The sequence below is a fragment of the Hippopotamus amphibius genome, chromosome 5, assembly GCF_030028045.1.
Source record: "Hippopotamus amphibius kiboko isolate mHipAmp2 chromosome 5, mHipAmp2.hap2, whole genome shotgun sequence".
Lineage (NCBI taxonomy): Eukaryota > Metazoa > Chordata > Mammalia > Artiodactyla > Hippopotamidae > Hippopotamus > Hippopotamus amphibius.
The window spans coordinates 118,044,125-118,068,136 of record NC_080190.1 but is presented as its reverse complement, the minus strand read 5'-3'; the positions used below and the strand labels follow the sequence as shown (position 1 = coordinate 118,068,136).

The 24,012-nt window shown below is 33.5% G+C and overlaps 1 protein-coding gene across 2 annotated transcripts in view; it reads right to left on the bottom strand.

The window, feature by feature from the left end:
• Nucleotides 1-467: 467 nt before the first annotated feature.
• MYBL1 (MYB proto-oncogene like 1) overlaps nucleotides 468-24,012 on the bottom strand; it is a 34,079-nt gene continuing 10,534 nt past the window's right edge. Inside the window, exons 5-16 of one of the 2 annotated variants that reach the window (XM_057737448.1) lie at nucleotides 22,819-23,039; nucleotides 20,571-20,745; nucleotides 18,333-18,407; nucleotides 17,590-17,694; nucleotides 14,212-14,445; nucleotides 11,372-11,740; nucleotides 9,432-9,574; nucleotides 8,889-9,003; nucleotides 5,138-5,254; nucleotides 4,945-5,049; nucleotides 4,327-4,506; nucleotides 468-3,096 (exon numbers count right to left, since the gene is read on the bottom strand). In XM_057737448.1, the coding sequence (XP_057593431.1) occupies nucleotides 2,968-3,096; nucleotides 4,327-4,506; nucleotides 4,945-5,049; nucleotides 5,138-5,254; nucleotides 8,889-9,003; nucleotides 9,432-9,574; nucleotides 11,372-11,740; nucleotides 14,212-14,445; nucleotides 17,590-17,694; nucleotides 18,333-18,407; nucleotides 20,571-20,745; nucleotides 22,819-23,039 (1,968 nt within the window). In that variant the 3' untranslated portion in view covers nucleotides 468-2,967. The remainder of the gene's footprint in view (nucleotides 3,097-4,326; nucleotides 4,507-4,944; nucleotides 5,050-5,137; nucleotides 5,255-8,888; nucleotides 9,004-9,431; nucleotides 9,575-11,371; nucleotides 11,741-14,211; nucleotides 14,446-17,589; nucleotides 17,695-18,332; nucleotides 18,408-20,570; nucleotides 20,746-22,818; nucleotides 23,040-24,012) is intronic. The other variant, XM_057737449.1, reaches the window with a different exon arrangement.

The following is a 24,012-nucleotide window of genomic DNA, read 5'->3' as shown; positions in this document are numbered from 1 at the left end:
CCTAAACAAAAGATGAAGGAATGGAATTAGAACTGTGTCTTTATGTGGGCTGAGATTTTACAACAGATTTCAACATGGAGGGTGAGGAAAAGGCACAAGATTTCTCAGCGGGTAATCAAATGGAAAGTAGCACCACGAGGAGATAGAACAAAGGAGGGGCAGATCCAGGTTGGGGAAAAGAGAGCATACTACATTTAAGGTGCTGACAAGAGTCATACGGAAATATCTAAAGGCAGCTGAAAATATGGCTCTAAATAAGGGTCAAGAAATGGACATACTGATATCTCAAGTATGTCCATTTCTTGAGTAAAGAGGTCAAGTTGTGTTAACAGATAAAATCACCTGTAAAGGGAGTTCTAAAGGAGAAAAATGGTCTAAGAACAGAATGTTGGGTTAAGTCCTTAAGTCCAATCAATACCATAAAATACAAAACCAAAGTGAAATGAGCAATGCCATGTCAGCTTGTACACAGATGCTTTATTTTGGATGTTAACAGTCAACATTGTATGCAACATTGTATGCAACAATGGAAAGTTTTTCCATACATCAAAAAACTCAATTTAATCAGGGTAATTGCTGTATTAATGCTAAAACCTTAACAACAAAATGCGGTATTATATATGTGTAGTCAGTTTCCATGCGAGTATGGCTGCTACATATATGTCTGGCATTTTTATAACATACTGAAAGAAATTCAAATGAACACAACAGTATAAAAGGTGATTTAAGATGCCTGACATGTTTAAGATTAAAAATCCTCTTGCAAAAAGCAGTTAACTGGAGGATTCAACCAATACCAATCCAAATATGTACTATGTCCAAAAAGCCCAAGCTTATCTGCAATATGTTACATGTGGGATAATTCAATGCTCAAGAAAAATTATGCTTTAAAAAAATATAGCTCTTCCAAGATATTATACTTTGGTAACTGGAGACTCTGTACATCCAAACCAGCCAAGGGCTACATTTAAAAAAAAAAAAAAAAAAAAGGAACCATTATGTGCTATTAGTTCGAGGTAACTGAAATTGAAATGATCCAATATGATTCTGCTACAATCATTGGTTTTACAAAGTGAAATTTCTGTGAGAAGTTCACTAATTAGGAAGTAATCAACATACTTAACAAACATGCTAAGAAGATTCAAATTGGTTCATCTATTTGTTATCAACGAGGCATAATCTTAGTACCACACATTTTCGTCACTTCTCACTACATATAATATGCAAAAATGAGCAAGTAGATTTAAATAGCTTAAAACCCTTTTAGGTCTACTGTTCAAAAGCTAGGCATTGAAATACTTAGTATTTCCATTTCTATCAATATAAAAACGTCAGAGAACCTTAAGCTGTTTTTGTTTTAAGGCACAGCATTTTATTTTGGTATTTGCAAGAATTTGCCTGGTAATGGTTGATTCCATTAAGTTAACTTGAGAACTTCCCATCATTTGCTTTTCATCTTTTCACACAGTGCAAGTGGTGGTCGCTCTTTCCTTCTCTCATAGCAGCAAGCCGATTCTGCTATTTTCTATAGCAGCATACTTCAGGAGTGGAGAGGGAGAGAGTGTGTCAATTACAAATAATTAAAACTACAGTGTACAATTCTATTTACCTGTCAGTGTTTAAGTTGACAGCATACCATTATGTCTCAAAAAAAAATTACATAAAATCTCTACACAAAAGCAAATAAAGACATTCTTTCAAGAAGAAATAAGTGCAAACACCTAAAACAGGCAACTGAAGCAACTGTTGTAACCTGTAGAGAAACACAAAACATTTATAAAAAGGACAAATATTTTTATAAATAAAAGATAATGTTCTCTACTTCTGAAACACTGAGTAAATATAATAAACTTCTAAGTGCAGACTGTCTTTAGGGACCAAAGTACCATATTATTTTTTTAAACAAAATGCAAAAATTTCAAACATATACAAATCAACAGATTAATTTATATGACCCCCATATAATTTAAAAAGAAAATATTAAATTATTATTTAGTATATTTTTAGAACTACTTTATATAACCAACATGATTTAAAGGACATAGTGCAATACTTAGGTAGATGTGACATACAGTATAGATATCGTATTCTTCGCAGCTATAACTTACTATTGTTTCATACTTTAAAGTCAAAATTGTTCTTTACTATGTTAGCTGTAATAACAGGAAACAACATTGGCTTCTAGAAACCCTGTATAGGTATAAATATCTACATTTAAGCTTTAAAAATGAAAATAAATTATAAAAACAGACTTCTTTCCAATTTACAAAGTTTTCCTGCTCCTACGTACTGTACAATACATTCAACAAAACTCTCAGCTCTTCTGAGATTTATGAAGAAAATACTGACTCTTTACTAATAAGGAAAAAACCTTTTTGCAATGCCTTTTGTTTTTAGTACTATGTTCAAATAAATACATTTAACACTGTAGTTAATTCTACTGTTTTTTTGAAAAATACCAAAAGTTAGTAGTGCAACTTTCTTTCTTTTAAATTCCTTTCCACTGTGTTTCTTTGTAAATGGTAGCCTAAGTAAATCAGAAGATAGGCAAAGCACTTCATAAAACGATGTGTGCTTTTTAAACACAGTCTAATTTCAGAAATTACACATACTCATAAAACCTATCTACAACCAAATCACAGCAGCAGGAGAGTAGCAAGACAGATATTCTGAAGAAAATATGTGAGAATTTACTTTTAGAATATCCATGAACATTCTAATATGATTTTCCCATCTTGTTCTTTAAAAACAATTTTTTAAAATCTCATGTCTTAAAAAATAAACTATGAAATTGACTACCCCTTACTTAAGTGCCTAGCTTTCTGCTTGCCCAATATGAAAAAGGATGCAAACCGTTTTAGGGCTGTATTAAAACTTTAAAAACAATTAACAAAAAAATTTCATTGTAACCTAATTTAGTATAGAATCTAGTAAGGGAGTGGGGCATTTCATCAGTTTTAATAACAATCACAGTATGAGAGCTCTTGAGGTGCTGCCTGTAGCTGTATAAGTACTCAAATATCTTCTTGCTTGTTCAGTCATGATAAGCTGGTCTTCCGTCTTCCCATAAACCACTGTTTCCCATTCACAAGTTGACTAGGAAGGAAATATTAATAATGATGTGAAAATTACTAAGATAACTATCCATTCTACTTCATGATTAGACTTTTAAAAAAACCAATTAATTGATTGGGTATTTGATAAGTAACTATTGTAAAAAATGTTTCCGATAGTAGCATTATGATTCTTTTTAAATAATGATGTTTCAAAAATACATACTAAAATATTTATGAGCACTTTTTAAGGTCAATTTTTTAGCTCTCTGTAGGACTGTGGAGGCAGTTTAAAAGTTCTGTTCCCACAACTGCCCCTCAAATCAAATCAGCCTAAACATGGAAAGAAATGTCAGTCCTTACTGCTTCAAAGTTTTGCAAAAGATTTAAAAAGAGAATGCAATGTCAAAAAATGAACCAAGAATGCTTTATGTCTTGCATATTAGGAAATTTATCATAACACAAAGTCAAGTTTATCTTTGTTTCATTTGTTTTCTTCCCTTATTACAGAGAAAAGGTTACTACATTATAGATATGACCTGCTATGTAATCAATTTTCCTGAAAAGTTCTGTGTTAAACACTGGTAAACCAAATCATTTTAAATAGATTCACAAAATGTGTTACATGGCTCTATGAAGAGCAGCGGCTCAAGAAAGAGAGGAGGTGGCCACATTTGACTGCCAAAGACGTTTTCAAGGAATGCTTGAATGCCAGGAACGCTAGCTCTGCAGTTATTGCAGTGTAGAGAAGAAAACTTCCTCCTCAATGACCTCCCAAATTCTCTGGGTTGAATTCTTAAAATAACATAGTAAAAATTTCTGCATAGCATCAGAAAAAAGGATTTTGTTTTACAACTTTGAGCCAGAAAGTTCACTGGAAACCATTATATTAATACCAACAAAATCAAACTGAAACTGCTTCCAACCACTTACCCTTTAAAAGTAGCAATTAGGGCTACAATTATTTATTACAGAAGAAGAGGTGCCACAAGTAGCTTTAGATGTTTTTAGTTCAAAAATGAAATAGTGCTTAAGAAATCACCAGAAGCGTCTCTGGCTACAGTTACAATTGTTTAGCTTATATGTGCCCTGATGAGTGAGTCTCTCAAAAACCCAAATCTAGTTTGAGTGACAAAGCAATGGTGAATGTCTAGTTACTGTTACAGTCAATTTTGAATTTAAGAGAAAGAGTATAATTTGTGATCAGTAGGTCCAAAGTGATAATTGAATAAACAACAACAAAAATCACTTAAAGAAATTTATAAATTCATACCTGACGATTCTTTTCCAATGTGACAACTTTGGAAGTGTTAGGGTTTGGTTTCTTTTTATTAAGTGTATATGTTTTGTTGGTTGAATTTATATCTTGTTTTTCAGGAGTCAAGTTGCACCTATTGTCATGTATTTCCAATAATGGTATCATTAATAAAGATGTTGTAAATATATTTTCTGACTAAGAGAAAAAAGAAAGAGGAAAATAAAATAACTAATTCAAAAATGGAGACAAATATAGGGACTACTGAGTAAGTGGTAGTGGAAGCCCTGCTCATTTCCCTCCAAGAAAGCTTTTGGCTCCGATGAAATTTCTAGTAATGTAGTAAAATTAAATATTTAAGAAGTAAACCAAAGATATTGAAATTTAAAGCTTTGAGAACTACCATTTTTTCTGACATCATACATAAGAAACCTAATTCCTCTCAAAACAAAACATATAAAAAGCAAGGAAGTAAAATATTCTCCACAGTTAATTGTTTCTCTCTGAATTAGGCAGAATAATACCAAAGGAAACCCTCTAAGAGCCTCTAATGAATTAACTACACAATGAGTAAAAACACAAGAACCACTAGGCCTTAAGGCAACCACCCTAATATAAGAAAAAGTATCTACAAACCTGCATGTTTGAAAGGTCTTCAGTTATTGGTTGAGTACCTGGTTCTTCTTTTTCCCAATTATCTAAGACTAGTGATTTTCTGACCTTCTTTACAGAAGCAGTATGCTAGAATGAATAATTTACAACAGGAACATTATGGTCAAGTCACTTAAACATGATAAGACTTCTATTAACAACAACACTAAAAGATCACCTCTTGTTTGCAGCTTTTGTAAGCAGGTTCATCTTCCTCTTTGAGGAATATGTCTGTTCCAGTTTCTTCTTTTAAAACTTCCCGAATATCTTCTTCCAAGAAGGCAAGTGGCTGTGACTAAATTATTATTAAAAGGGTTTTTAAAAAGCCTTTTATAGCAATTCCTTTTTCTCCCCATATATAGAAACCCATCTTTTATACTATTTCATTACTGGCATAATTTTCTCCCAGTCCCTATAGATACATAAACTGAATAAATTAATTAACTAATCCATTCTATGGCAAAAATAATCTTATACATTGCAAGCATTGGATGAAGTGTGCCACTTTCTTCACGCTAGGGCACTAAACAAAAGTCTTCCTTTTGGGGAACCTATTACAGCTTCTGTTTCAATCAGGATCCTCAGAATTAAACAGAAAAGAGATTATTTCCACAAGTATTTATATAAAAATAGGAAATATAGAACAAATTGGGACTACAGTAGCTCTCCTTATTCTATTTTTATTGTACTTACCATATAGTGTGTAATTACTAGTTTACGTGTTTCTCTTACTACTAAATGTGTGAGCTACTTAAGAGCAGCGATCACCTCTTTTTCACCTGTGTATACATCTCTGCACACCTAGCCTTAAGCTTAGAGCTGAGACACAGTGTTCAAGAAGTGTGTGTGTGTGCATGCGTCTATGTGTGTCTATGTACATGCCACACTGTGGGAAGGCAGCATACAAAAAAAACCTTGAATGTGGGCTGAATGATGAAACAGTCTCAAAATATTATTCATCTACCTTTCTATCAAATAGCTAAGCACACTATATAACTCAGAAAAAAATTAAATTCTATCAAACTTAAGACCTACCATAACCAAGATCTGTTTAAAAAAAAAAAAAAAAAGGTAATCAAAGCTCCACTAAATAAAAGAACAAACTGGCAGCATGTAATGACCAGCAGCTTAGGTTTCCAGTCAACACAGTTAGGGAGAATAGCATTCATATATGAATGAGATTTCATAGCACTTACAAAAACTTTAAAAATGGAAACAGAATTTGTAAAGTGCTCTCATCTACAGCCTGAGACATGCAGGAATTACGTCAGTATTTCCGTGTGTTGCTCCAAGAGCTCTTGTTTTCAGAATTACATTTCACAAAGAACATAGATTAGGTGTTCTTAAAAAGAAATCTGGAATCTGTTTTTTCCCCTGTAAGAATACAAGTGTCCTAAGATGTGGTACTTATATACAGTGGAATACTACTCAGCCATAAAAGGGAAGGAAATAATACCATCTGCAGCAACATGGATGGACCTAGAGATTATCATACTAAGTAAAGTAAGTCAGACAAAGACAAATACCATATGATATCATTTATATGTGGAATCTGAACTATGACACAAATGAACATATCTATGAGCCAGAAACAGACTCACAGATATAGATAACAGACTTGTGGTTGCCAAGGGGGAAGGAAGGTGCGGAAGGGAAGGATTGGGAGTTTGGGCTTAGCAGATGCAAACTGTTACATACAGAATGGATAAATAACAAGGTCCTACTGTATAGCACAGGGAACTGTATTCAATATCCTGTGATAAACCATAACGGAAAAGAATATGAAAAAGAATGTATCTGTATGTATAACTGAATCACTTTGCTGTACAGCAGAAATTAACACAACACTAAATCAACTATACTTCAGTTTAAAAAAAAAAAGAATACAAGTGTCTTAGCCATCGTAAGATACACAAAAAAGCTGAGTGGTTAGCACACAGTAGGTGCTCAGTAAATAACTGGAGGAGGAGGAGCAGAAGGAATGAAAAGTCAGCTCACTGCAAATGGGCCTACAGGTATTTTAGAAATTTTAATTACAATATTGATACTTTCTTTTTATCTTAAATTGCTGATGAAAATGACCTGTTTTGGCAATGGATAAATTCTTCCCAAACATGAACACACTGAAGGGACTTTAGATACCTAAAACCTAATTTCTTGTGCACTATTATTAAAATTATAATTTCTATTCACTGTATATGTTGACCAAATGGCCCTGAGGCACTTTCAGAATTTTTCAAATGTCTTCAAATTATTGCTTATTTTTTGAATTCCCAATTAGGCTACACACCCCTACGAAGGCAGGAACCATACCTGACATGTTTAACACTGCATTCCCAAAAGCCTAACCCAGCACCTGGCACCTATTAGGCACTCAATTAATATTTATCAAATTGATGAAGTTTTTAAATGGATAACAAAATGCTGAAACAGATCAGTTAAATCAATTAAGTAATTCCATACAATGGAATAATACAAAAACATTAAAAATTATGGGATAGGGCTTCCTAGGTGGTGCAGTGGTTGAGAACCCACCTGCCAATGCAGGGGACACGGGTTTGAGCCCTGCTCCAGGAAGATCCCACATGCCATGGAGCGGCTAGCCTGTGCACCACAACTATTGAACCTGAGCTTTAGAGTTCGTGAGCCACAACTATTGAGCCCATGTGCTGCAACTACTGAAGCCCACGCGCCTAGAGCCTGTGCTCCACAACAAGAGAAGCCACGGCAATGAGGAGCCCGCGCACTGCAGCAAAGAGTAGCCCCCACTCACCACAACTAAAAAGAAAGCCCGCGCACAGCAAAAAAGACCCAACACAGCCAATTAAATTAATTAATTAATTAATTAAATTTTAAAAACAAAAAAAATTATGGGATAAATATATACATTTTATTAAATTTAAAAGGGTTACAAAGGAGTACATAGTGTGATCCCACTTTTGTTATGTGTATATGCATAAAAACTAAAAAGTTTAGAGAACTCTAAATGAGTATTGTTGTTCATAGCAGTATATGGGGCTAACTGACAAAATGACTTGATAAATCCTACTGTGTATCCTCTAAAACAGTATTTCCAAAAAAAGGAAAAGAGGAAAAGACTAGAAGATTTCAGTGCAAGACATGCTTTTTGGTAGAAAATTGATTAAATCAAGTAAACTAGAATTTAACTGATTTACTCAAAATGTGGCTAAAAATAGAAGATAACTAAAGTACCCTAGAAGTGACCAATTTTATTTTAAAAATCATATTTTATTTCTAATGTACCTAATTTGTCAAAAATCTGTACCTGCCTAGAATCAGAATATCCATGGCTCACCTAAGGTACTTCAAAATTGACAATACATATATGAAAGCACAGATAACACTTCCCACTTCCATTTATGTACTCAGACTATTACTACTATTATTAAAATAATAATAGTAACAACTAAGCACATACTACTTGAAACTTAGTACCAGCCCCTTTATTTCTATTACCCGTCCTCACAAATAACCTGCTGGGGTGTTTTATAACATCCACTTAATAGAAGAGGAAACTGAGCCTTAAAGAAGTATTGTGATCGATCAGTTTCATTAGCATTATTAGGAAAGTGCTTATGTATATCAAAATATTAAAATTATTTTATTCTACTGTAGGTAACTGCTACTGAAACTACTAAAAGGTACGTTTCAGTTTTAAGAAATGTTTTAATGACACTTGATTTGCCTCCTCTAGATGATATAAAGTCTGAATTCAAAAGAAGCCAAACAAAGGTTTATATACAAGGCAAAAGAGTAACACAAATTCAAACTCATAAACCAAGAGATAAAAATTTTTTTAATCCAGTTCATTGAACATCTTTTTTTAAATGTGAAAAATCAAGGATAAAAATCTAAACTTGTGTCTTATGAAAATTAGGAAAATTCTTAAAAATAAAAGGTATACATACCCCAATTTTAAGAGGTCCATATTTCTTCTCCTGAGCAGCAAGTGCATTCTTAAAGGGAGTAGGAGTTCTTGGTGTGGTGCCCAATATAGATCTTCTAATAGTAGGTGTTCTAAACCTATCCAATCATTTAGATATTTGTATCACAGTCAAAATTTGATTTCATATGAGTTAAGGAAGGCAAAGCCACGATAAAAGCACACACTAAATTTTTCTGGCATATGCACATGCTTTAGTTAAACATTCTAAGACTTTTAAAGTATGCCTGCCTAAACTATTCTTATTCCAATCCATCATCTTAAAACAGAAAAAAGACTAATGTAGAAACAAGTACTAAAAATGTTGTTTGCTTAAGATCAAAGTTTTTATACTACATTTAGCTGCTTTTCAGTCTCCTAGGGATAAAACATAAGGTTATGATATTTTTTAACTTTAAATCCCATATGGACAGGGATTATGATATATGTATAAATGGACAAAAAGCTAATCTACTCCTGAAATTGTGCTTCCCATTTTCTCTAACACAATTTTTTAACACGTACTTACCCTACATTTTCCTTTTGATCTTTGGGAGTTGTTTCCTTATGAAGAGGAGTTGTAATGAGAACTTTCTGCCCACAAATAGGGGTTGATGTGAATGAAGGATTTTCTATGTTAATTTGTTCATTTCCAGGACACGTATTGAAAAACTAAAAAAGGAAAAGAGTTTAAAGACAATCCCTAAAATGTCAAAATCCTACATAAATATCAAACTGATAAGATTTTCAAATTATTACTCCATTCATTTTAGGAAAGGATTATCAATAATGATACATTTATATTCAACTCCATAAAAATTAAGTACCACAAGGGCAGGAATTTTTGTTTTGTTCATCACTGCCTACCCAGCTCTTAGAACAGTGTTTAACACATGACAGTTTTTCAAAAAATGGCCATTTAACAAATATTCAAAAGTAACAAAACACAATAAAAAAACTTCCAAACAGTATATCTTATCAAATAGGAATATACAGAGACCGTGAATAGCTGCTGTGTTAAATGTAAGCTCTGTACAACAGTGTAACTGAAAAAAAGTTTTATGACTTTATTAACGGATGATCTTGAGTGTTCCTTTCTGTAAGAATATTTAGAACCCAGAATATAATAATAGTGCTTTGCTAATAAGAAATACAGCTATCTGGCAAATTTGCCTATTTAGAACACAGCTCAGAACCTTTGAGCAGCCAAAACTGGTATCATAGAGTCCATTTTCCAAATGACACAATTTACTCATTGGGTCTTACCTTACATACAATTGTGAAATACTAATTTATTTTTGTAGCCAACAGATTAGAAGCAATGGTAAGATAAAGTGGAAATTGCTTACGGCTACTTATAACTGCAGTGAATTCTATAACAGCTCTATCACTTCTGATGCCTATAAATCATAGGATAAAATCCAAGCTCTTTGCTATGGGATATACAGTCTTTATAATCATGTCTCACCTTCTCAGCCATTTTCTACCTTAGAATTTACCCTTCAACAAAAATTGCAGGTATGCAAAACTCCAAAAATAGAAAATTGCTAGCCTGCTCAACTCTGGTTCACCTTCCTCAGGATACTTTGTAACTCTTGAGGGCGGGGGTGGGGCACACACTACCTGCTTGTAGCCTATTTAAATAGCATCCCCTGAAGCACAGGGGGTACAATTCTCAGAAAAAAACAGCGGCTGTGTACTTACTGCCAGATGCTCATTTTCCCAGCATCAAAATAGACCTCCAATATCCCAATATCCTCCAAGTTTATTTGGCCATTAAACTTCCTTCTTATCCCATAAAACTTTTTAACCTCTGTCAAGACCAGCTTCATCTCTTTATTATTAACGGACCTTAAACAAATTCCCTAACTTCTGAATTTCATTCTACCTACCTCTAGGGGTTTTTGAAGGAGCATTAACTAAGATACTGTAAGAAAAGTGTTTAGCACACAGTCTGGAACATGGTGTTCATTAAGAAAGATAGTATTATAAAATAAAAGGTATAGTTTGCCCTGATATAAATATCTGCTCCCCAGGGACATAACTACAGGAGAAAGCAGGTGGTTCCTGACATCCCTAGACAACCTACTGACTCATGAAATTCTTATAGGGAGCAGCTGTCTATGAATATACACCTGATATCTGCTGAACAGTCAGTCAGGAAACTGGCTCTCAGTCTCAGCTCTGCCATGGGACACACTGGGCAAATCATTTTATCTTTCTGGGCCTATTTCCTGATGAGTTCTAAAACATCCCTTTCAGCTCTAAAAACAGTAAGATAAAACGCAGCTACTACACTTCATGGGGCACTTTTCTCATTTATCACAGCTCGGCACTCTCCTGTATACATTTAAATACACTACCCACTTGTATGTGTTATCAAAGCGATGAACTGCAAGCATGGATGTTAAAGACCTAATTTAATCTAGCTCATCAACATTTGGAAACAAACAACAACAACACTGCTACCTGTGAAGGAGAAAATGGTAGTGTTTTCACCGGGGTGTGTTTTAGTGCTGTATTACCGCCATCATTGAATGAGCCATCGCCAGGTTCGCCGCCAGGCGACTGGCCCACTCGCATTCTCCTCTTCTTTCTGAGGATGGTTGGTGGAGTGCTAAACTTCGCCACAGTTGGGGATGTTAAAGGAACAGCCTCACTGTCTGCACCATTACAACTGTTTTTCTTCCCTTCAAGTACAAGACTGACGTTAAATTGACATTCCATGGCTCCTTCGTTGTGTTGAATTCGCATTAGTTTAACTGGGGTGGACTTGACAGGAGAAGCAGCAGCATCAGAAAGATCGAAGCTAGTAACATCACTCCATGCTACAGGATCCTGCAATAAATCAAATTCTTCACTAAAGTTATTCATATTATAACCTGGTTAAATCTAGTCTTGAACATAGGATGATGATTTCCAGAGTTGATTAACTACTCATTTTTATCAGTAAAAATAGGCTTTCCTGACGGGAGTTGGTGGAATCAGGCTTCCTGACTTCAGGCTACACTGCAAGGATACAGTGATCAAGACAGTATGGTACTGGCACAAAAACAGAAATATAGATCAATGGAACAGGATAAAAAGCCCAGAGATAAACTATGGTCAACTAATCTACTACAAAGGAGGCAAGGATATACAATGGAGAAAAGGCAGCCTCTTCAAGAAGTGGTGCTGGGAAAACTGGATGGCTACATGTAAAAGAATGAAACTAGAACACTTTCCAACACCATACACAAAAATAAACTCCAAATGGATTAAAGACCTAAATGTAAGGCCAGACACTATAAAACTCCTAGAGGAAAACATAGGAAGAACACTATTCCACGTAAATAACAGCAAGATCTTTTTTGATCCACTCCCTAGAGTAATGGAAATAAAAACAAAAATAAATAAGTGGGACCTAAGGAAACTTCAAAGCTTCTGCACAGCAAAGGAAACTATAAGCAAGTGGAAAAGACAACCCTCAGAATGGGAGAAAATATTTGCAAACGAATGAACAGACAAAGGACTAATCTCCAAAATATATAAACAGTTCATCCAGATCAATATCAAAAAAACAAGCAAACCAATCAAAAAATGGGCAGAAGACCTAAATAGGCATTTCTCCAAAGAAGACATACGGATGGCCAAGAGGCACATGAAAAGCTGCTCAACATCACTAATTATTAGAGAAATGCAAATCAAAACTACAATGAGGTATCACCTTACACCGGTCAGAATGGGCATCATCAGAAAATCTACAAACAGGAAATGCTGGAGAGGGTATGGAGAAAAGGGAATGTTCTTGCACTGTTGGTGGGAATGTAAATTGATACAGCCACTATGGAGAACACTATGGAGGTTCCTTGCAAAACTGAAAACAGAGTTACCATAAGACCCAGGAATCCCACTGCTGGGCATATACCCAGAGAACACCATAATTCAAAAAGACACATGCACTCCAATGTTCACTGCAGCACTATTTACAACAGCCAGGACATGGAAGCAACCTAAATGTCCATCAACAGATGAATGGATAAAGATGTGGCACATATATACAATGGAATATTACTCAGCTGTAAAAAGCAATGAAACTGGGACATTTGTAGAGACATGGATGGACCTAGAGACTGTCATACAGAGTGAAGTGAGTCAGAAAGAGAAAAACAAATACCGTATATTAACACATATATGCGGACTATAGAAAAACGGTACAAATCAACCGGTTTGCAAGGCGGAAATAGAGACACAGATGCAGAGAACAAACATATGGACACCAAGTGGGGAAAGCGGGGAGAGTTGGGGGGGAATTAATTGGGAGATTGGGATACCAAATTGTACGCTCTAAATGTATGCAGTTTATTGTATGTTAACTGTATCTCAATAAAAGTTCTAAAAAAAAAATAGGCTTTCCTTGGTTCATCTTTTTTTAAGCAAGACCATTTGAGAGGAACAGATTACAGTTTTACTACAATGCCAGTCTGGAACATTCCAAAATAATATTTCATCCAATTCAGTAGCTAAAGCTTACTGCCAAAGTACTTTAAATAAAAGGAACAAATTATTTTAAGCTATTTTTATAAAAGAGTACAGTTCATCATAAAACCTCACATTCTATTCCACATGAGAAAACTTTACACTCTATTCCACAACTACATAATCATTTGGTAATATGTACGGAATATCTTCAAAGTAGTCTCATACACCGTGATCCAAAAATTCAATTTCACCTAAGGACATAATCATGATTTTGCACAAAGCTTTACACACGTTCTTTAATTTGTAATACTAAAAAATTGGACACCACATAAATGTCCAATAATAACAGTATGTTGAATAAATAAATTTTGCTACATTCATATGACAGAATACCATGAAGCCATTAAAATTCAAGTTTAAAAACAAGTTAAGAAAACAGAGATATGCTTGTGAGATAATGTGGGAAAAAATTCACAAACATAATACGTTAGTGTATATTTGGGTTTAAAAACATATACATATATGTGTGTTTTATATGTATAGAACACAGCCTGCAAGAAAATACCTCAAATTATTAACTCTGGGTTTATAGGGGGTTTTAATTTTCTTCTTACAGTTTTCTCTACTTTCCCAACTATTTCTAACACACTCATACAACCTGTATAATAAATACATATATATATATATATATAGCCAGAAACCACTGCAAAATATCAGAACATAATTAAGCATGACATACAATGTAATGTGTAACATAAAACTGGTCAGCGTCCATTAAACTGAGTTTCTGAACATGTAATCATGTAACTAAATCTGAGCTTTTGATAATCTCACAATTTCAAACTTACAGATTCAATAAGTTCTAGAGTCTCTGCAAATTCTGGGATGGTCTGTAGAGAGGACAGCACAGCGTTTGCCTCCACGGCCAGGAACTTTGTGGGTGAGTTCTGCTGAGCAGACACAGTCTGATTTTCGTCCAGACTGTAAAACTCACTAGTGTGCTCCTCGAGGCTATTTAGAGTATTAGACATGCTATCATCCATGAGGAAACTACCAGACCAGCTAGAAAAGCTTCCAGGTTGCTAAAAGTACAAAAGAAATTTGAACATTATTTATCATTCCCAACCTAAGCAAAAATTTGGATTTTAAGTATGAGTTTTTTCCTAGAGCAACATACTTCAGAACATTTCAGCTAAAAATATAGTAGCAAATACAACATCTTTCCTCAAAATTGATATAAAATGTTTTATCATTAAACCTCACCTTGATTATATTTCTTTTTTCTAACCAAATTTTTTTAAAATCTATGAAGTCATAGTGAGATAAAACTAGTATGTACAATTTATACTACAACATAAGGTCCGAACTCCTAGAATCTGGCTTTTCTCTATCTTTCTAACTTCATCTCCCAACACAAACCCCCCTCCCAGGGAATACTGAATACCCAACTATAGTACAGTAACTGCAATTCCCTGATGAGTTTTGGTCTTCTGCATACACTGCCGCTCCCTTAATCTGGAATGCTCAACCTACTGACCAGGGAAAATTCCTATTCCTCATTTAAGATACAGTTCAAATACTGCAAAGTACTCCATCTGATTACACACTTCTACCTGTTCCATTTATAATAATGTCCTAGTGCATCTATTTTGCTAATATATAATCACCACCTGTCTTTCAAGACTGAGGTCAAATAGGATTTCTTCCAGGAACACTTCTGACTACCTAAATCTCAGTCTCCTATGCGCGCCCATAAAACTGTGTTGACTTACTGTATCACACTGGATCCTGTTTCTTATCTGTGTCCCCACTGCAAATTAAATCCTTTGAATTCAGGGACTGTGTCATTTTTCCTTCTCTCTCTAGAGATGTACCCTGGCCAATTTACTTATCTTTTGAGCCTAGTTTCCTAGCGTCTCATAATGAAAAACAAGAGAGACCTTGAAGAGCCATGGTTAAGAAACAATATATAATTTGAAAACTGTTAAGAGTAGCAGATCCTAAGAGCTCTCATCACAAGGAAACAAACTTTTTTCCCTTTTTCTTTCTTTTTTTTTTTGGTACCTATATGAGACAATGGATGTTCACTAAACTTATTGTGGTAATTATTTCACAGTATGTAAGTAAAATCATTATGCTATACACTTTAAACTTATATGGTGCTATATGTAAATTATATCTCAAAAAAACAAAAAGACACAGGATGTAAAGTGTATAGCACTGTCCAACAGAACCCTCTGAGGTGATGAAAATGTTCTGCACCTGAAGCTGCTCGATATGGGCACCAGCCATATGAGCAACAAAAATGTGGCTGGTGCAACCAAGGAACTGAATTTTTTAATTTTGAATTAAATATGCTAAGAGTTACCATATTTTAGAAAGCACATTGCTCAGGCCATAGGAAGCACTCAATAAACAGTACCCATGACTATTAAAATAAAAAATCACTAGAATGTGCTAGATATTCACAATACCAAAAGGTTAAGTTTCAAGTTAAGTAAGGTGAAACAAACAAGTTTCCAACATTGTTGCAAAACAAGTTCCAACTGTTTAAAAAATTCCTATAAATAAAAGAAATTAAAGCAATCTTATTTCAATCTAGCATAGCCACCTTCCGAGTTTACAATTACTTTCTGGAGATAACTGCTAAACCATATACATTTCAATAAGTTTGCAGGCAGGAAAAAGATTCAAAGAGGGAGGATACTAAGGCCATTAGCAAAACCACAGGTTTGCAATTGTATACACCTGATTCTGAATCCCTAGCAATCAACCACCTAATTTGCAGAGTTAATATAAGGATTACCAGTTAATATAACACATCTACAATAGTGGAACATAATGACTACTCAGTAAAGTGGCAGTCATTATCACATACTTGTCTAGAATAAATACTTTATATGTGTATAGACTCTATTACACTGGGTGCAGCAATTTCCTTCTAGAATCTCCAGTCTCCTTATTCAACCAGATCTTTATGAGAGTGGATTTTAGATAGCAAGTGTGAAAAAAAAAACTTTCTCCCTCTTCAATGCAAAATGGCGATTATTTTAGCTAATTATATTTTCCTGTTAAATTAAAAATAAGACTATTATCAAAAAATTTTAAATGTGCTTAAACGTGATTATCTACAAACGTGGACTCTATAACCATGATTATTTATTTGCAGCTTCTTAACAAAACCAAAATTAACTTACTAAAATAAGTACACTTCAGGTCTTCCTATTTGCCCACGGTTTTTGCAGTTTCAAAACAAAAATTACTTTTCCCATGGTGTATATCTCATCTACTACAATTAACAAATGTCATTTTTATTAATACTCTCTGAAATGGTATAAAGACATCACTGAGTTGCCTCATAATACTATTTCAAGTCCTCAGGTTTTTCTACTTAGTAATTTTGTATTAGTTCCCAGTCACTCTAAATATACTGTCCCCTCATTCAGCCCCAGATCAAGAAAAACACTTTCCTAAATGTAAAAAGTCCCAGGATATTAAACTTTTTAAACTGTCGTCTAAATACAAACTTTTTTCCCTTTTAATCCATCTAGCATAGCCTGTTTAACTTATCGAGAAGTATCATCCTGATTTAATCCTGGCTGTTTGCATCAACCAAATCTCAGACAATACTTTTCATACCTGATAACCATAACCCAACATCCATAGAAAAATTTCTTTAGAGAGCATAAAATCTAAATGTTCCCTTTTCCCATGTTTTTAACGTTATTACTTTTTCCAATTTACTGAATTTGTGTTCTAAATATAGGAAACAGGAAAACATTTTCAAAGAGAGAATAAAAATAACATTGAAGCACATAAATCTCTACACATCTATTAAATTCCTTATTTTTTAATCTTTTTTTTCTATTAAGGCCATTATCACACGGAATGTCTAAAATAAAACCAAAGCCTAATCTAAACCACACATTTTCACAAATATACAGATTGAAGGTTATTCCTTAAATTCTGTTTGATATTTATGACTCAGGAAGCATCTTAATACATAACACTAAAATATGTTCAAAGAGATGCATATCAAAAACAGGCAACCTCAAAGTTACAAATTAGAAAAACTATTTTTAGTCCATATTAAAATCTGAAGTCACACTGAATATGCTTTCTACTCGCTGGCATATGCAAGTCAGTGCTGATTAAAACTATAAAAGCATACAAAGCATACAAAAGATTCTAACAATAAAATCTAAACACTTAAGCTTGTTTCTTACTGGTGGAATTCGCTTTCTTCTAACTTCATTCTCAGCTGACATAAGAAGCAACTCAAGTTCCTTTATTTTTTTTTCCTTATCTGGATCTTCATCAACAAAGGGTTGCTAAAATAAGTTAAATAAAAGAGAAAAAACAGGCTACTTACAAAATTGTTTTATTTTATTATTAATGTTCTTACTTTTGTTTTCTTCGATGCAACATAAAACCTATTTTCTCTAATAAAGCTTAATAGTACTAAATCTCAAATACTCAGGATCACAATCCTTCTGGTATCTAAAGAGGCGCTGGTAAATAACTTCAATTTAACAGAAAAGATTTGGGAAATTTAAATGCAGGAAAAAACTTACACTGTATCATCTACATCAATTTAAAAACTTATATGTGGAGTCTGTTTTAATTTATTGAATCTAATACATATATTCTATCCAATTTAGCAAAAATATGTCCATTCATAACCTGAACGCTCTAAGCTAGAAGAATCAAAGAACCACCTTACTGGTGTTGTGAACCACTTTACATTTGTACAGTTTATATTTCTCAAACACACTTACCAACTTTCTCCCTTAATGTTATAACACTCAAAGTAATAGATCAGATAGTACTGTTTTTGCCCTCATTTTATAGATGAGGAAACAGGCACTATTAAATTTTGAAAACTTTTGTGTTTCCTTCAGTTTTGTTTTTTTTTTTGGTTTTTGGTGGGGTTTTTTTGGGTTTTTGTTTTTTATAAATAAAAAGTTACCTGGATAAAGGCAGAAGAAGGCTGAACATGTTCTACACAATTGCCTTCAGGTGACACATACTGATAGCCTGGGATCTAAAAAGTAATTAAAACATTAATATCATACATGTAGCACTATACAAATTTTTAAAAATCTGAGGCAAAGCACAAAAACTGAATAAAATATCAACATGAAAAACTCAGTATCTCTGTTAGCTTTGACTATTTATGCATATAATAGTTTCTTAATAACTACATCTTTAGTCTTAGAATCTACTGATTAAAAGTCATAACTCTTAGCAAAGACCTATTTTCTCCTGAATGAAACAGAATTACTTAGGCTAGATTTATCATCCAATCAGTCTATTATCTACAATATCCATCAAGTATTTTTTAAAAATCTGCTATTAAAGAATTGCTCTATCTCCGGGAGAAGACAAAGTAACTGTGTTCCTGTCCTTCAGAGGAAGGGCTGGTCCATGTGAAGCCCTCCCGTGGCTGAAGATAAAGCAAGTCTCCGTGTTCACATCTCCTTCTCCTACCACCACCCACACCAGTCTCTGTACAGAAGGATATGAAAACAGGCTGCTGCTAATACTTGTCTCAGAAAAACAATCAGAATCACTCATGTACTTTTTAATACTCGGAATTATTCTGTTTCTTTTCTAAAGCATCTGTAATGAAATTTTTGAATCTGCATGCAAATTTAGTGAGCAGTGGTAAGGAGAAAGATGAGAAGTGTCTTTTAAAACCTTAAAATCTAATAAGCATAAATATGAAATTGTCTCTTTTCCATAATGGCCTACGTAAATCACTATCTAATGCAGAAACGTTATATATAACTTCTAATAGAGAACTTAATTTTCACAACACTTGATTAGTATATTGCTCAACTTCCAATGAATTAGAAACTTATCTTTCTCAAACTTTTCATTTTAATCTGTGACAGTATTTCAAACCAACCCATTTTTTCCTTTCAAGTCAAAATTAGCATTATCTTTTTAGCAGTTTACATGAATTGAACTACGAATACACAAACCTTTCAAGAATCATTAAAAGGTAAATAATTCTTAAAGTACAAGAAATAGCTTTACTTTCCAATATATTCTGATTGAGAGTGTTAAGCACTCCATTGGCCCCAAATAATTTAAAAAATTATCTTCCTGTGAGTTAAAAAAATAAATTTAAATGATAACGTTTCTAAGATAGAATGTTTCAGTTTATGCTGCTGAAATCTAGGAATCTAAAGTAAAATGTAAAGAAACAGACAATAAAAACCTGAAGGTACTGAGTTTCAGCAGATAACTATACAATCTTCACGTTTTCCTATTTGTAAAATTAAGATGTCACTACCTTTTTTAAGTGGTTCTTTTAAAATTATGTATAAAAAAATAATGTCCATTTAGTGGAATAAAATCAGATCTGAGGCATACGAAGCACAGATTGTTAACAAATAGCCAAATTTTATCTTTTGATAGATACTAAGTCCTGACTTAATCTTTACATTTTATGTGACGAGAGCCAAGAACTGCTCAACATGGAAAATGGCATGACAGACAAGTAGTCAGGAAAATGTAAGAAAAATCTTATGAAAACTCCTAATTTCTTGCAGGTAGGAAAATGTATCATGAGGAAAACAGAGCTTGCCCTATGATGAATGAGGGTAATCTCCAATGAACCTGTCTAAACAAAGGCTGAAGTCACTCAGTTGGTTGAGTGATGGGAGAAAAGCAAAGCTGAATGCCATCAAAGAACCAATTATTTACCACACACCCCAAAATGATGGCTTGAGTGATTTTTGACTATTTTCTCCTTTAGACCATTTTATATACACTTACGTCTTAGAGGTAAGCAATACTACAATTACACAAAATTTTTTTAAAAAGTAAACTACAATTGCTGCTAAAGCACAAATGATCATTAGCTTTGAACCATGAAGATTCAAAGAATGGTAGTATTAGGAAATATACATATTAAGTTTCTTAACTAGATAATGTAAAAATTATATATAGAAGGAAATGTTTTAATGAGTTTGTTCTCAAAATATTTACCAATCAAAACAAGTACAGATAAACTTCCACTAATGGTTTAACAGCTAGTCATGGCATTATTTTCTCAGTGTGAAAATTTAAATGTCTATTCCTCTTAAAATACATTGTTTTTGTCCTACTAAGAAACTAAACACCTTCCCTAAAGAAACTAAAGAAATAGAGCAACTAAAGAACATTTTTAAATAATAAAGGTATTAAAAATATGTGCCTGAACAGGTATGTAAAACTGATTCTGGGTTTGCAAATGGTCCATAGTCGCACAAGGTTTGTGTTGAAGTTTAGATGAAGATAGTTCTGATTTTATTCCATCTTGTAAGTAGCCTTCCTGCTCCACTTTTCTTCGCATAGTAGAATTCCAATGATTTTTGATAGAATTATCAGTCCTAAGAAATGAAAGTGTATATTTAAAAAGAAAAAGAGGATTCCATAAATGTTAACACTGTATAAATTATACAAAGTACTTAGAACAAATTTTTACAACTGGTGAAATCAGATACTTTTTTTTTTAATTCAAAAAATAAACTGTATGTCTCTATGTCGGATACAGTTCTAAACACTGGAGACCTAGTGGTGAATATGATAAAGAAAGTCCCAGCTCTCACGGGGCTTACATTCTCACTGGAAGCATGGCAGCAGAGGAGCAGGAAAGAAGAGAAAAACAAAAAATAAATAAATAAATAAATAAGAAGAAAAATAGTGCAGATCATTTAAAGTAGGATAGGAAAAGTGAGTAACTACAGTAATTTTCATTAGGTAGTCCAGGAAGTCCTCTGTGAGGTGACAGTGAAGCAAAGATCTGAATGACAAGAATGAACCAGCCGTGCATGAACAGAAAAACAAACAAACAGCACTCCAGAAAAAGGGCATAGCAAGGGCAAAAGCCTTAAAGCCAGGATCAAACATGGTCATAAAAAGCAAACCACAAAAAAAAAAAAAAGAAAAAAGAAAAAGCAAACCACAAAATACAGAATCCCAGTATTTTTTTTCACTTCTTGCAACAAAATACCTAGGGAAGAAAGAGATCATTGGCTCCCCTTTTACCTAAGTTCCCCTTGTAAAAAGGGAAATTTTCGACCTACAGCTACTTATAGTATAAGTTTAAAAAAAGACACAAACATTTACTGAGAATCTACTTTATGCTAAACACTAAGCTAGTTTCCATGGACAATAAAAAGATGTACCAATGATTGAAAACATCAGAACTTCCTAGACCAGGTTCAGTAACTTGGATAAAAAATTTAATGTTGTGCTTTAACTTCCTTATCTATAAAATAAAGACAGCAATGTTTGCTCTGCATATTTCACAAGTATATGAAGATTAATTAAGAATATACAGAATATAGCACCCTATCTACAAGTTTCAGCAGGAGGGTAGGAGCCCAACTTCAGCTGACCTGGCTCCAAGTTGTAAAACTACCTTCTAACAAAAAGATATGAGTAGTTTGTTTTTCCTTTACATAAAGCCAAGTAAACTAACACAGATGGGCACTCCAATTGCTAGGTAAATGTAGGATGAACTGTGTGAAATAAAATGGTGCTGTCAAGTCTTCTGACTTAAGGACTAGTTACTGTTTATCTTGAGAACCTGTATGTAATGGGTCGTATCTGCTTGGCTATGTAGGTGAAAGGTGGGATTTCTCTCCGTTTTTTGCAATCTCTTATCAGATTGCCTAAGATGGGCATCACATTCTGATTTAATGTTTATTCAACAATAAAAGTGCTTTCTTTCTCTAAAAAAAAAAAAAGAAAAAAGAATAATACATGTAAAAGCATTTTCTAAACTATTCAGTACTATACAGATTACAGCAATAAAAAAACAAGTGCATCTCTTCCAAGTGAGGTATGGATTTTTCCCAAGATTGGTGGTCCACTGTGCTAAGACGGCTACGAAACATCTGAACCAGTGCAATGTGTAGTGTACTTAGCATATCACTATCCCTGAGGGAAGTTCTATATTTTAGCCACATGGATATATACACACTACTCATGACTGAATCATACCATAATTAAGAACTGAATTTTCTCTAATGTACTTTCATAGCAATTTATTTCAGCTAGTGTATTTGTTATTCTCTGGTCTGATGCATAGAATCCAATACGAAAGAAACCTCTTCAACTCAGATTCCATTCCAACTTAGTTTGTACAAAGAAGGTTGCTTAAATGACAATGGTATGTAAACATAATTTGGGGAGCGTATTAAACGTTCACATAATCTAGAGGTCCATCATTTTGCTGCACAGATTACTGCTATAAAATATTTCAATAAAGAAGTAATTAATATCCCTTACCATAAAATGTATTACAAATATCACTAAGGGTTGCTTGTATTCTGCAGTTTAAAGTCTGAATTTTAATCATAAATAAAAGTCATGGGGCACTTATAAATATATTTAATAGCAATATAATAAAGATCAAGTTTAAGTTCAGAAAAATATATACACATTTATATAAGTACCTTCCAGGAAGTAGCTTGGCAATTTCTGCCCAACGATTTCCCAACCGCTTATGTGCTTCATAGATAATCCTGTCCTCCTCTTCCGTCCAGGAAGATTTCTTTACCTCAGGATTCAGATGATTATGCCATCTTTCTCTACATTGCTTGCCTATTCTTCCTTTTAAATGTTTTGCAATTAAAGACCATCTTTTTGGCCCATATTTCTGAACTAATTCAATAACCTAAGAAACAGAAAAATAAAGTTTGAAAAAAGCATTACTTTTTAAAAATAAGTAAGTCATGGGGATATAATGTACAGTATAGTGGCTACAGTTAGTAATACTGTATTGCATATTTGAAAGTTGCTACGAGAGTAGATCTTAAACGTTCTCATCCCAAGAAAAAAAATTTGTAACTGTGTATGGGGACAGATATTAACTAGACTTGTGATCATTTCGAAATATATACGTTATGTTGTACATCTGAAATGAATATAAATCTCAATTTTAAAAAGCACTACCTTGACAGAATTTTAAAACATAACTCAAGAATGCTATTTTTAATGCATTAAATTCAAATCACAACTACAAGTTAAAAAAACAATTTTACTAATAAATATTCCTTCAGCATTTGCCAAGTTCAAATACTGATCCCAAACTTATCTAACATACAAAGTGTTAATTAAAGTGACTTGTAAGCTAAATGAGCGTGAACTAAAGGGCAATTCTCAGTGGAGGACAGAAACTCTCCCAATCTTCTCGCACTTTCATAACACAAAGAATTACCTTGATTTTTGAATCATCCAACTCTTTGGGAACATGATGCTCTGATATCTATCTTATTTGGGGGCTCATTATAAGTCAAGAGGGAAAGTTAAGAATGACTTCCTTATACCTCACATTTTCAGATAAAATAAGAATAAAATTAAATTCTGTTTTTAAAATGCTAACTCAATTTTCAACAAGAAACTATACCCTAAATGTTGCTAACCTAAGCTCTAAAGGTGACTAAGCTGATCGTATTTTTCCTTCTGCAAACCAAACTTTCAGACAGCAAAGGCTATATATATTACAGTTGGTTTGACTCAATTCTGCAAAAAACTACGTTAAGATACTCAACCTTCAATTCTTATGCAAGCAGTACTCAAAGAACAAAGCAAAGGGATTTAAACACGTATTTATGTGACCAAAATAACCCCCAATGTATTTATTAGGA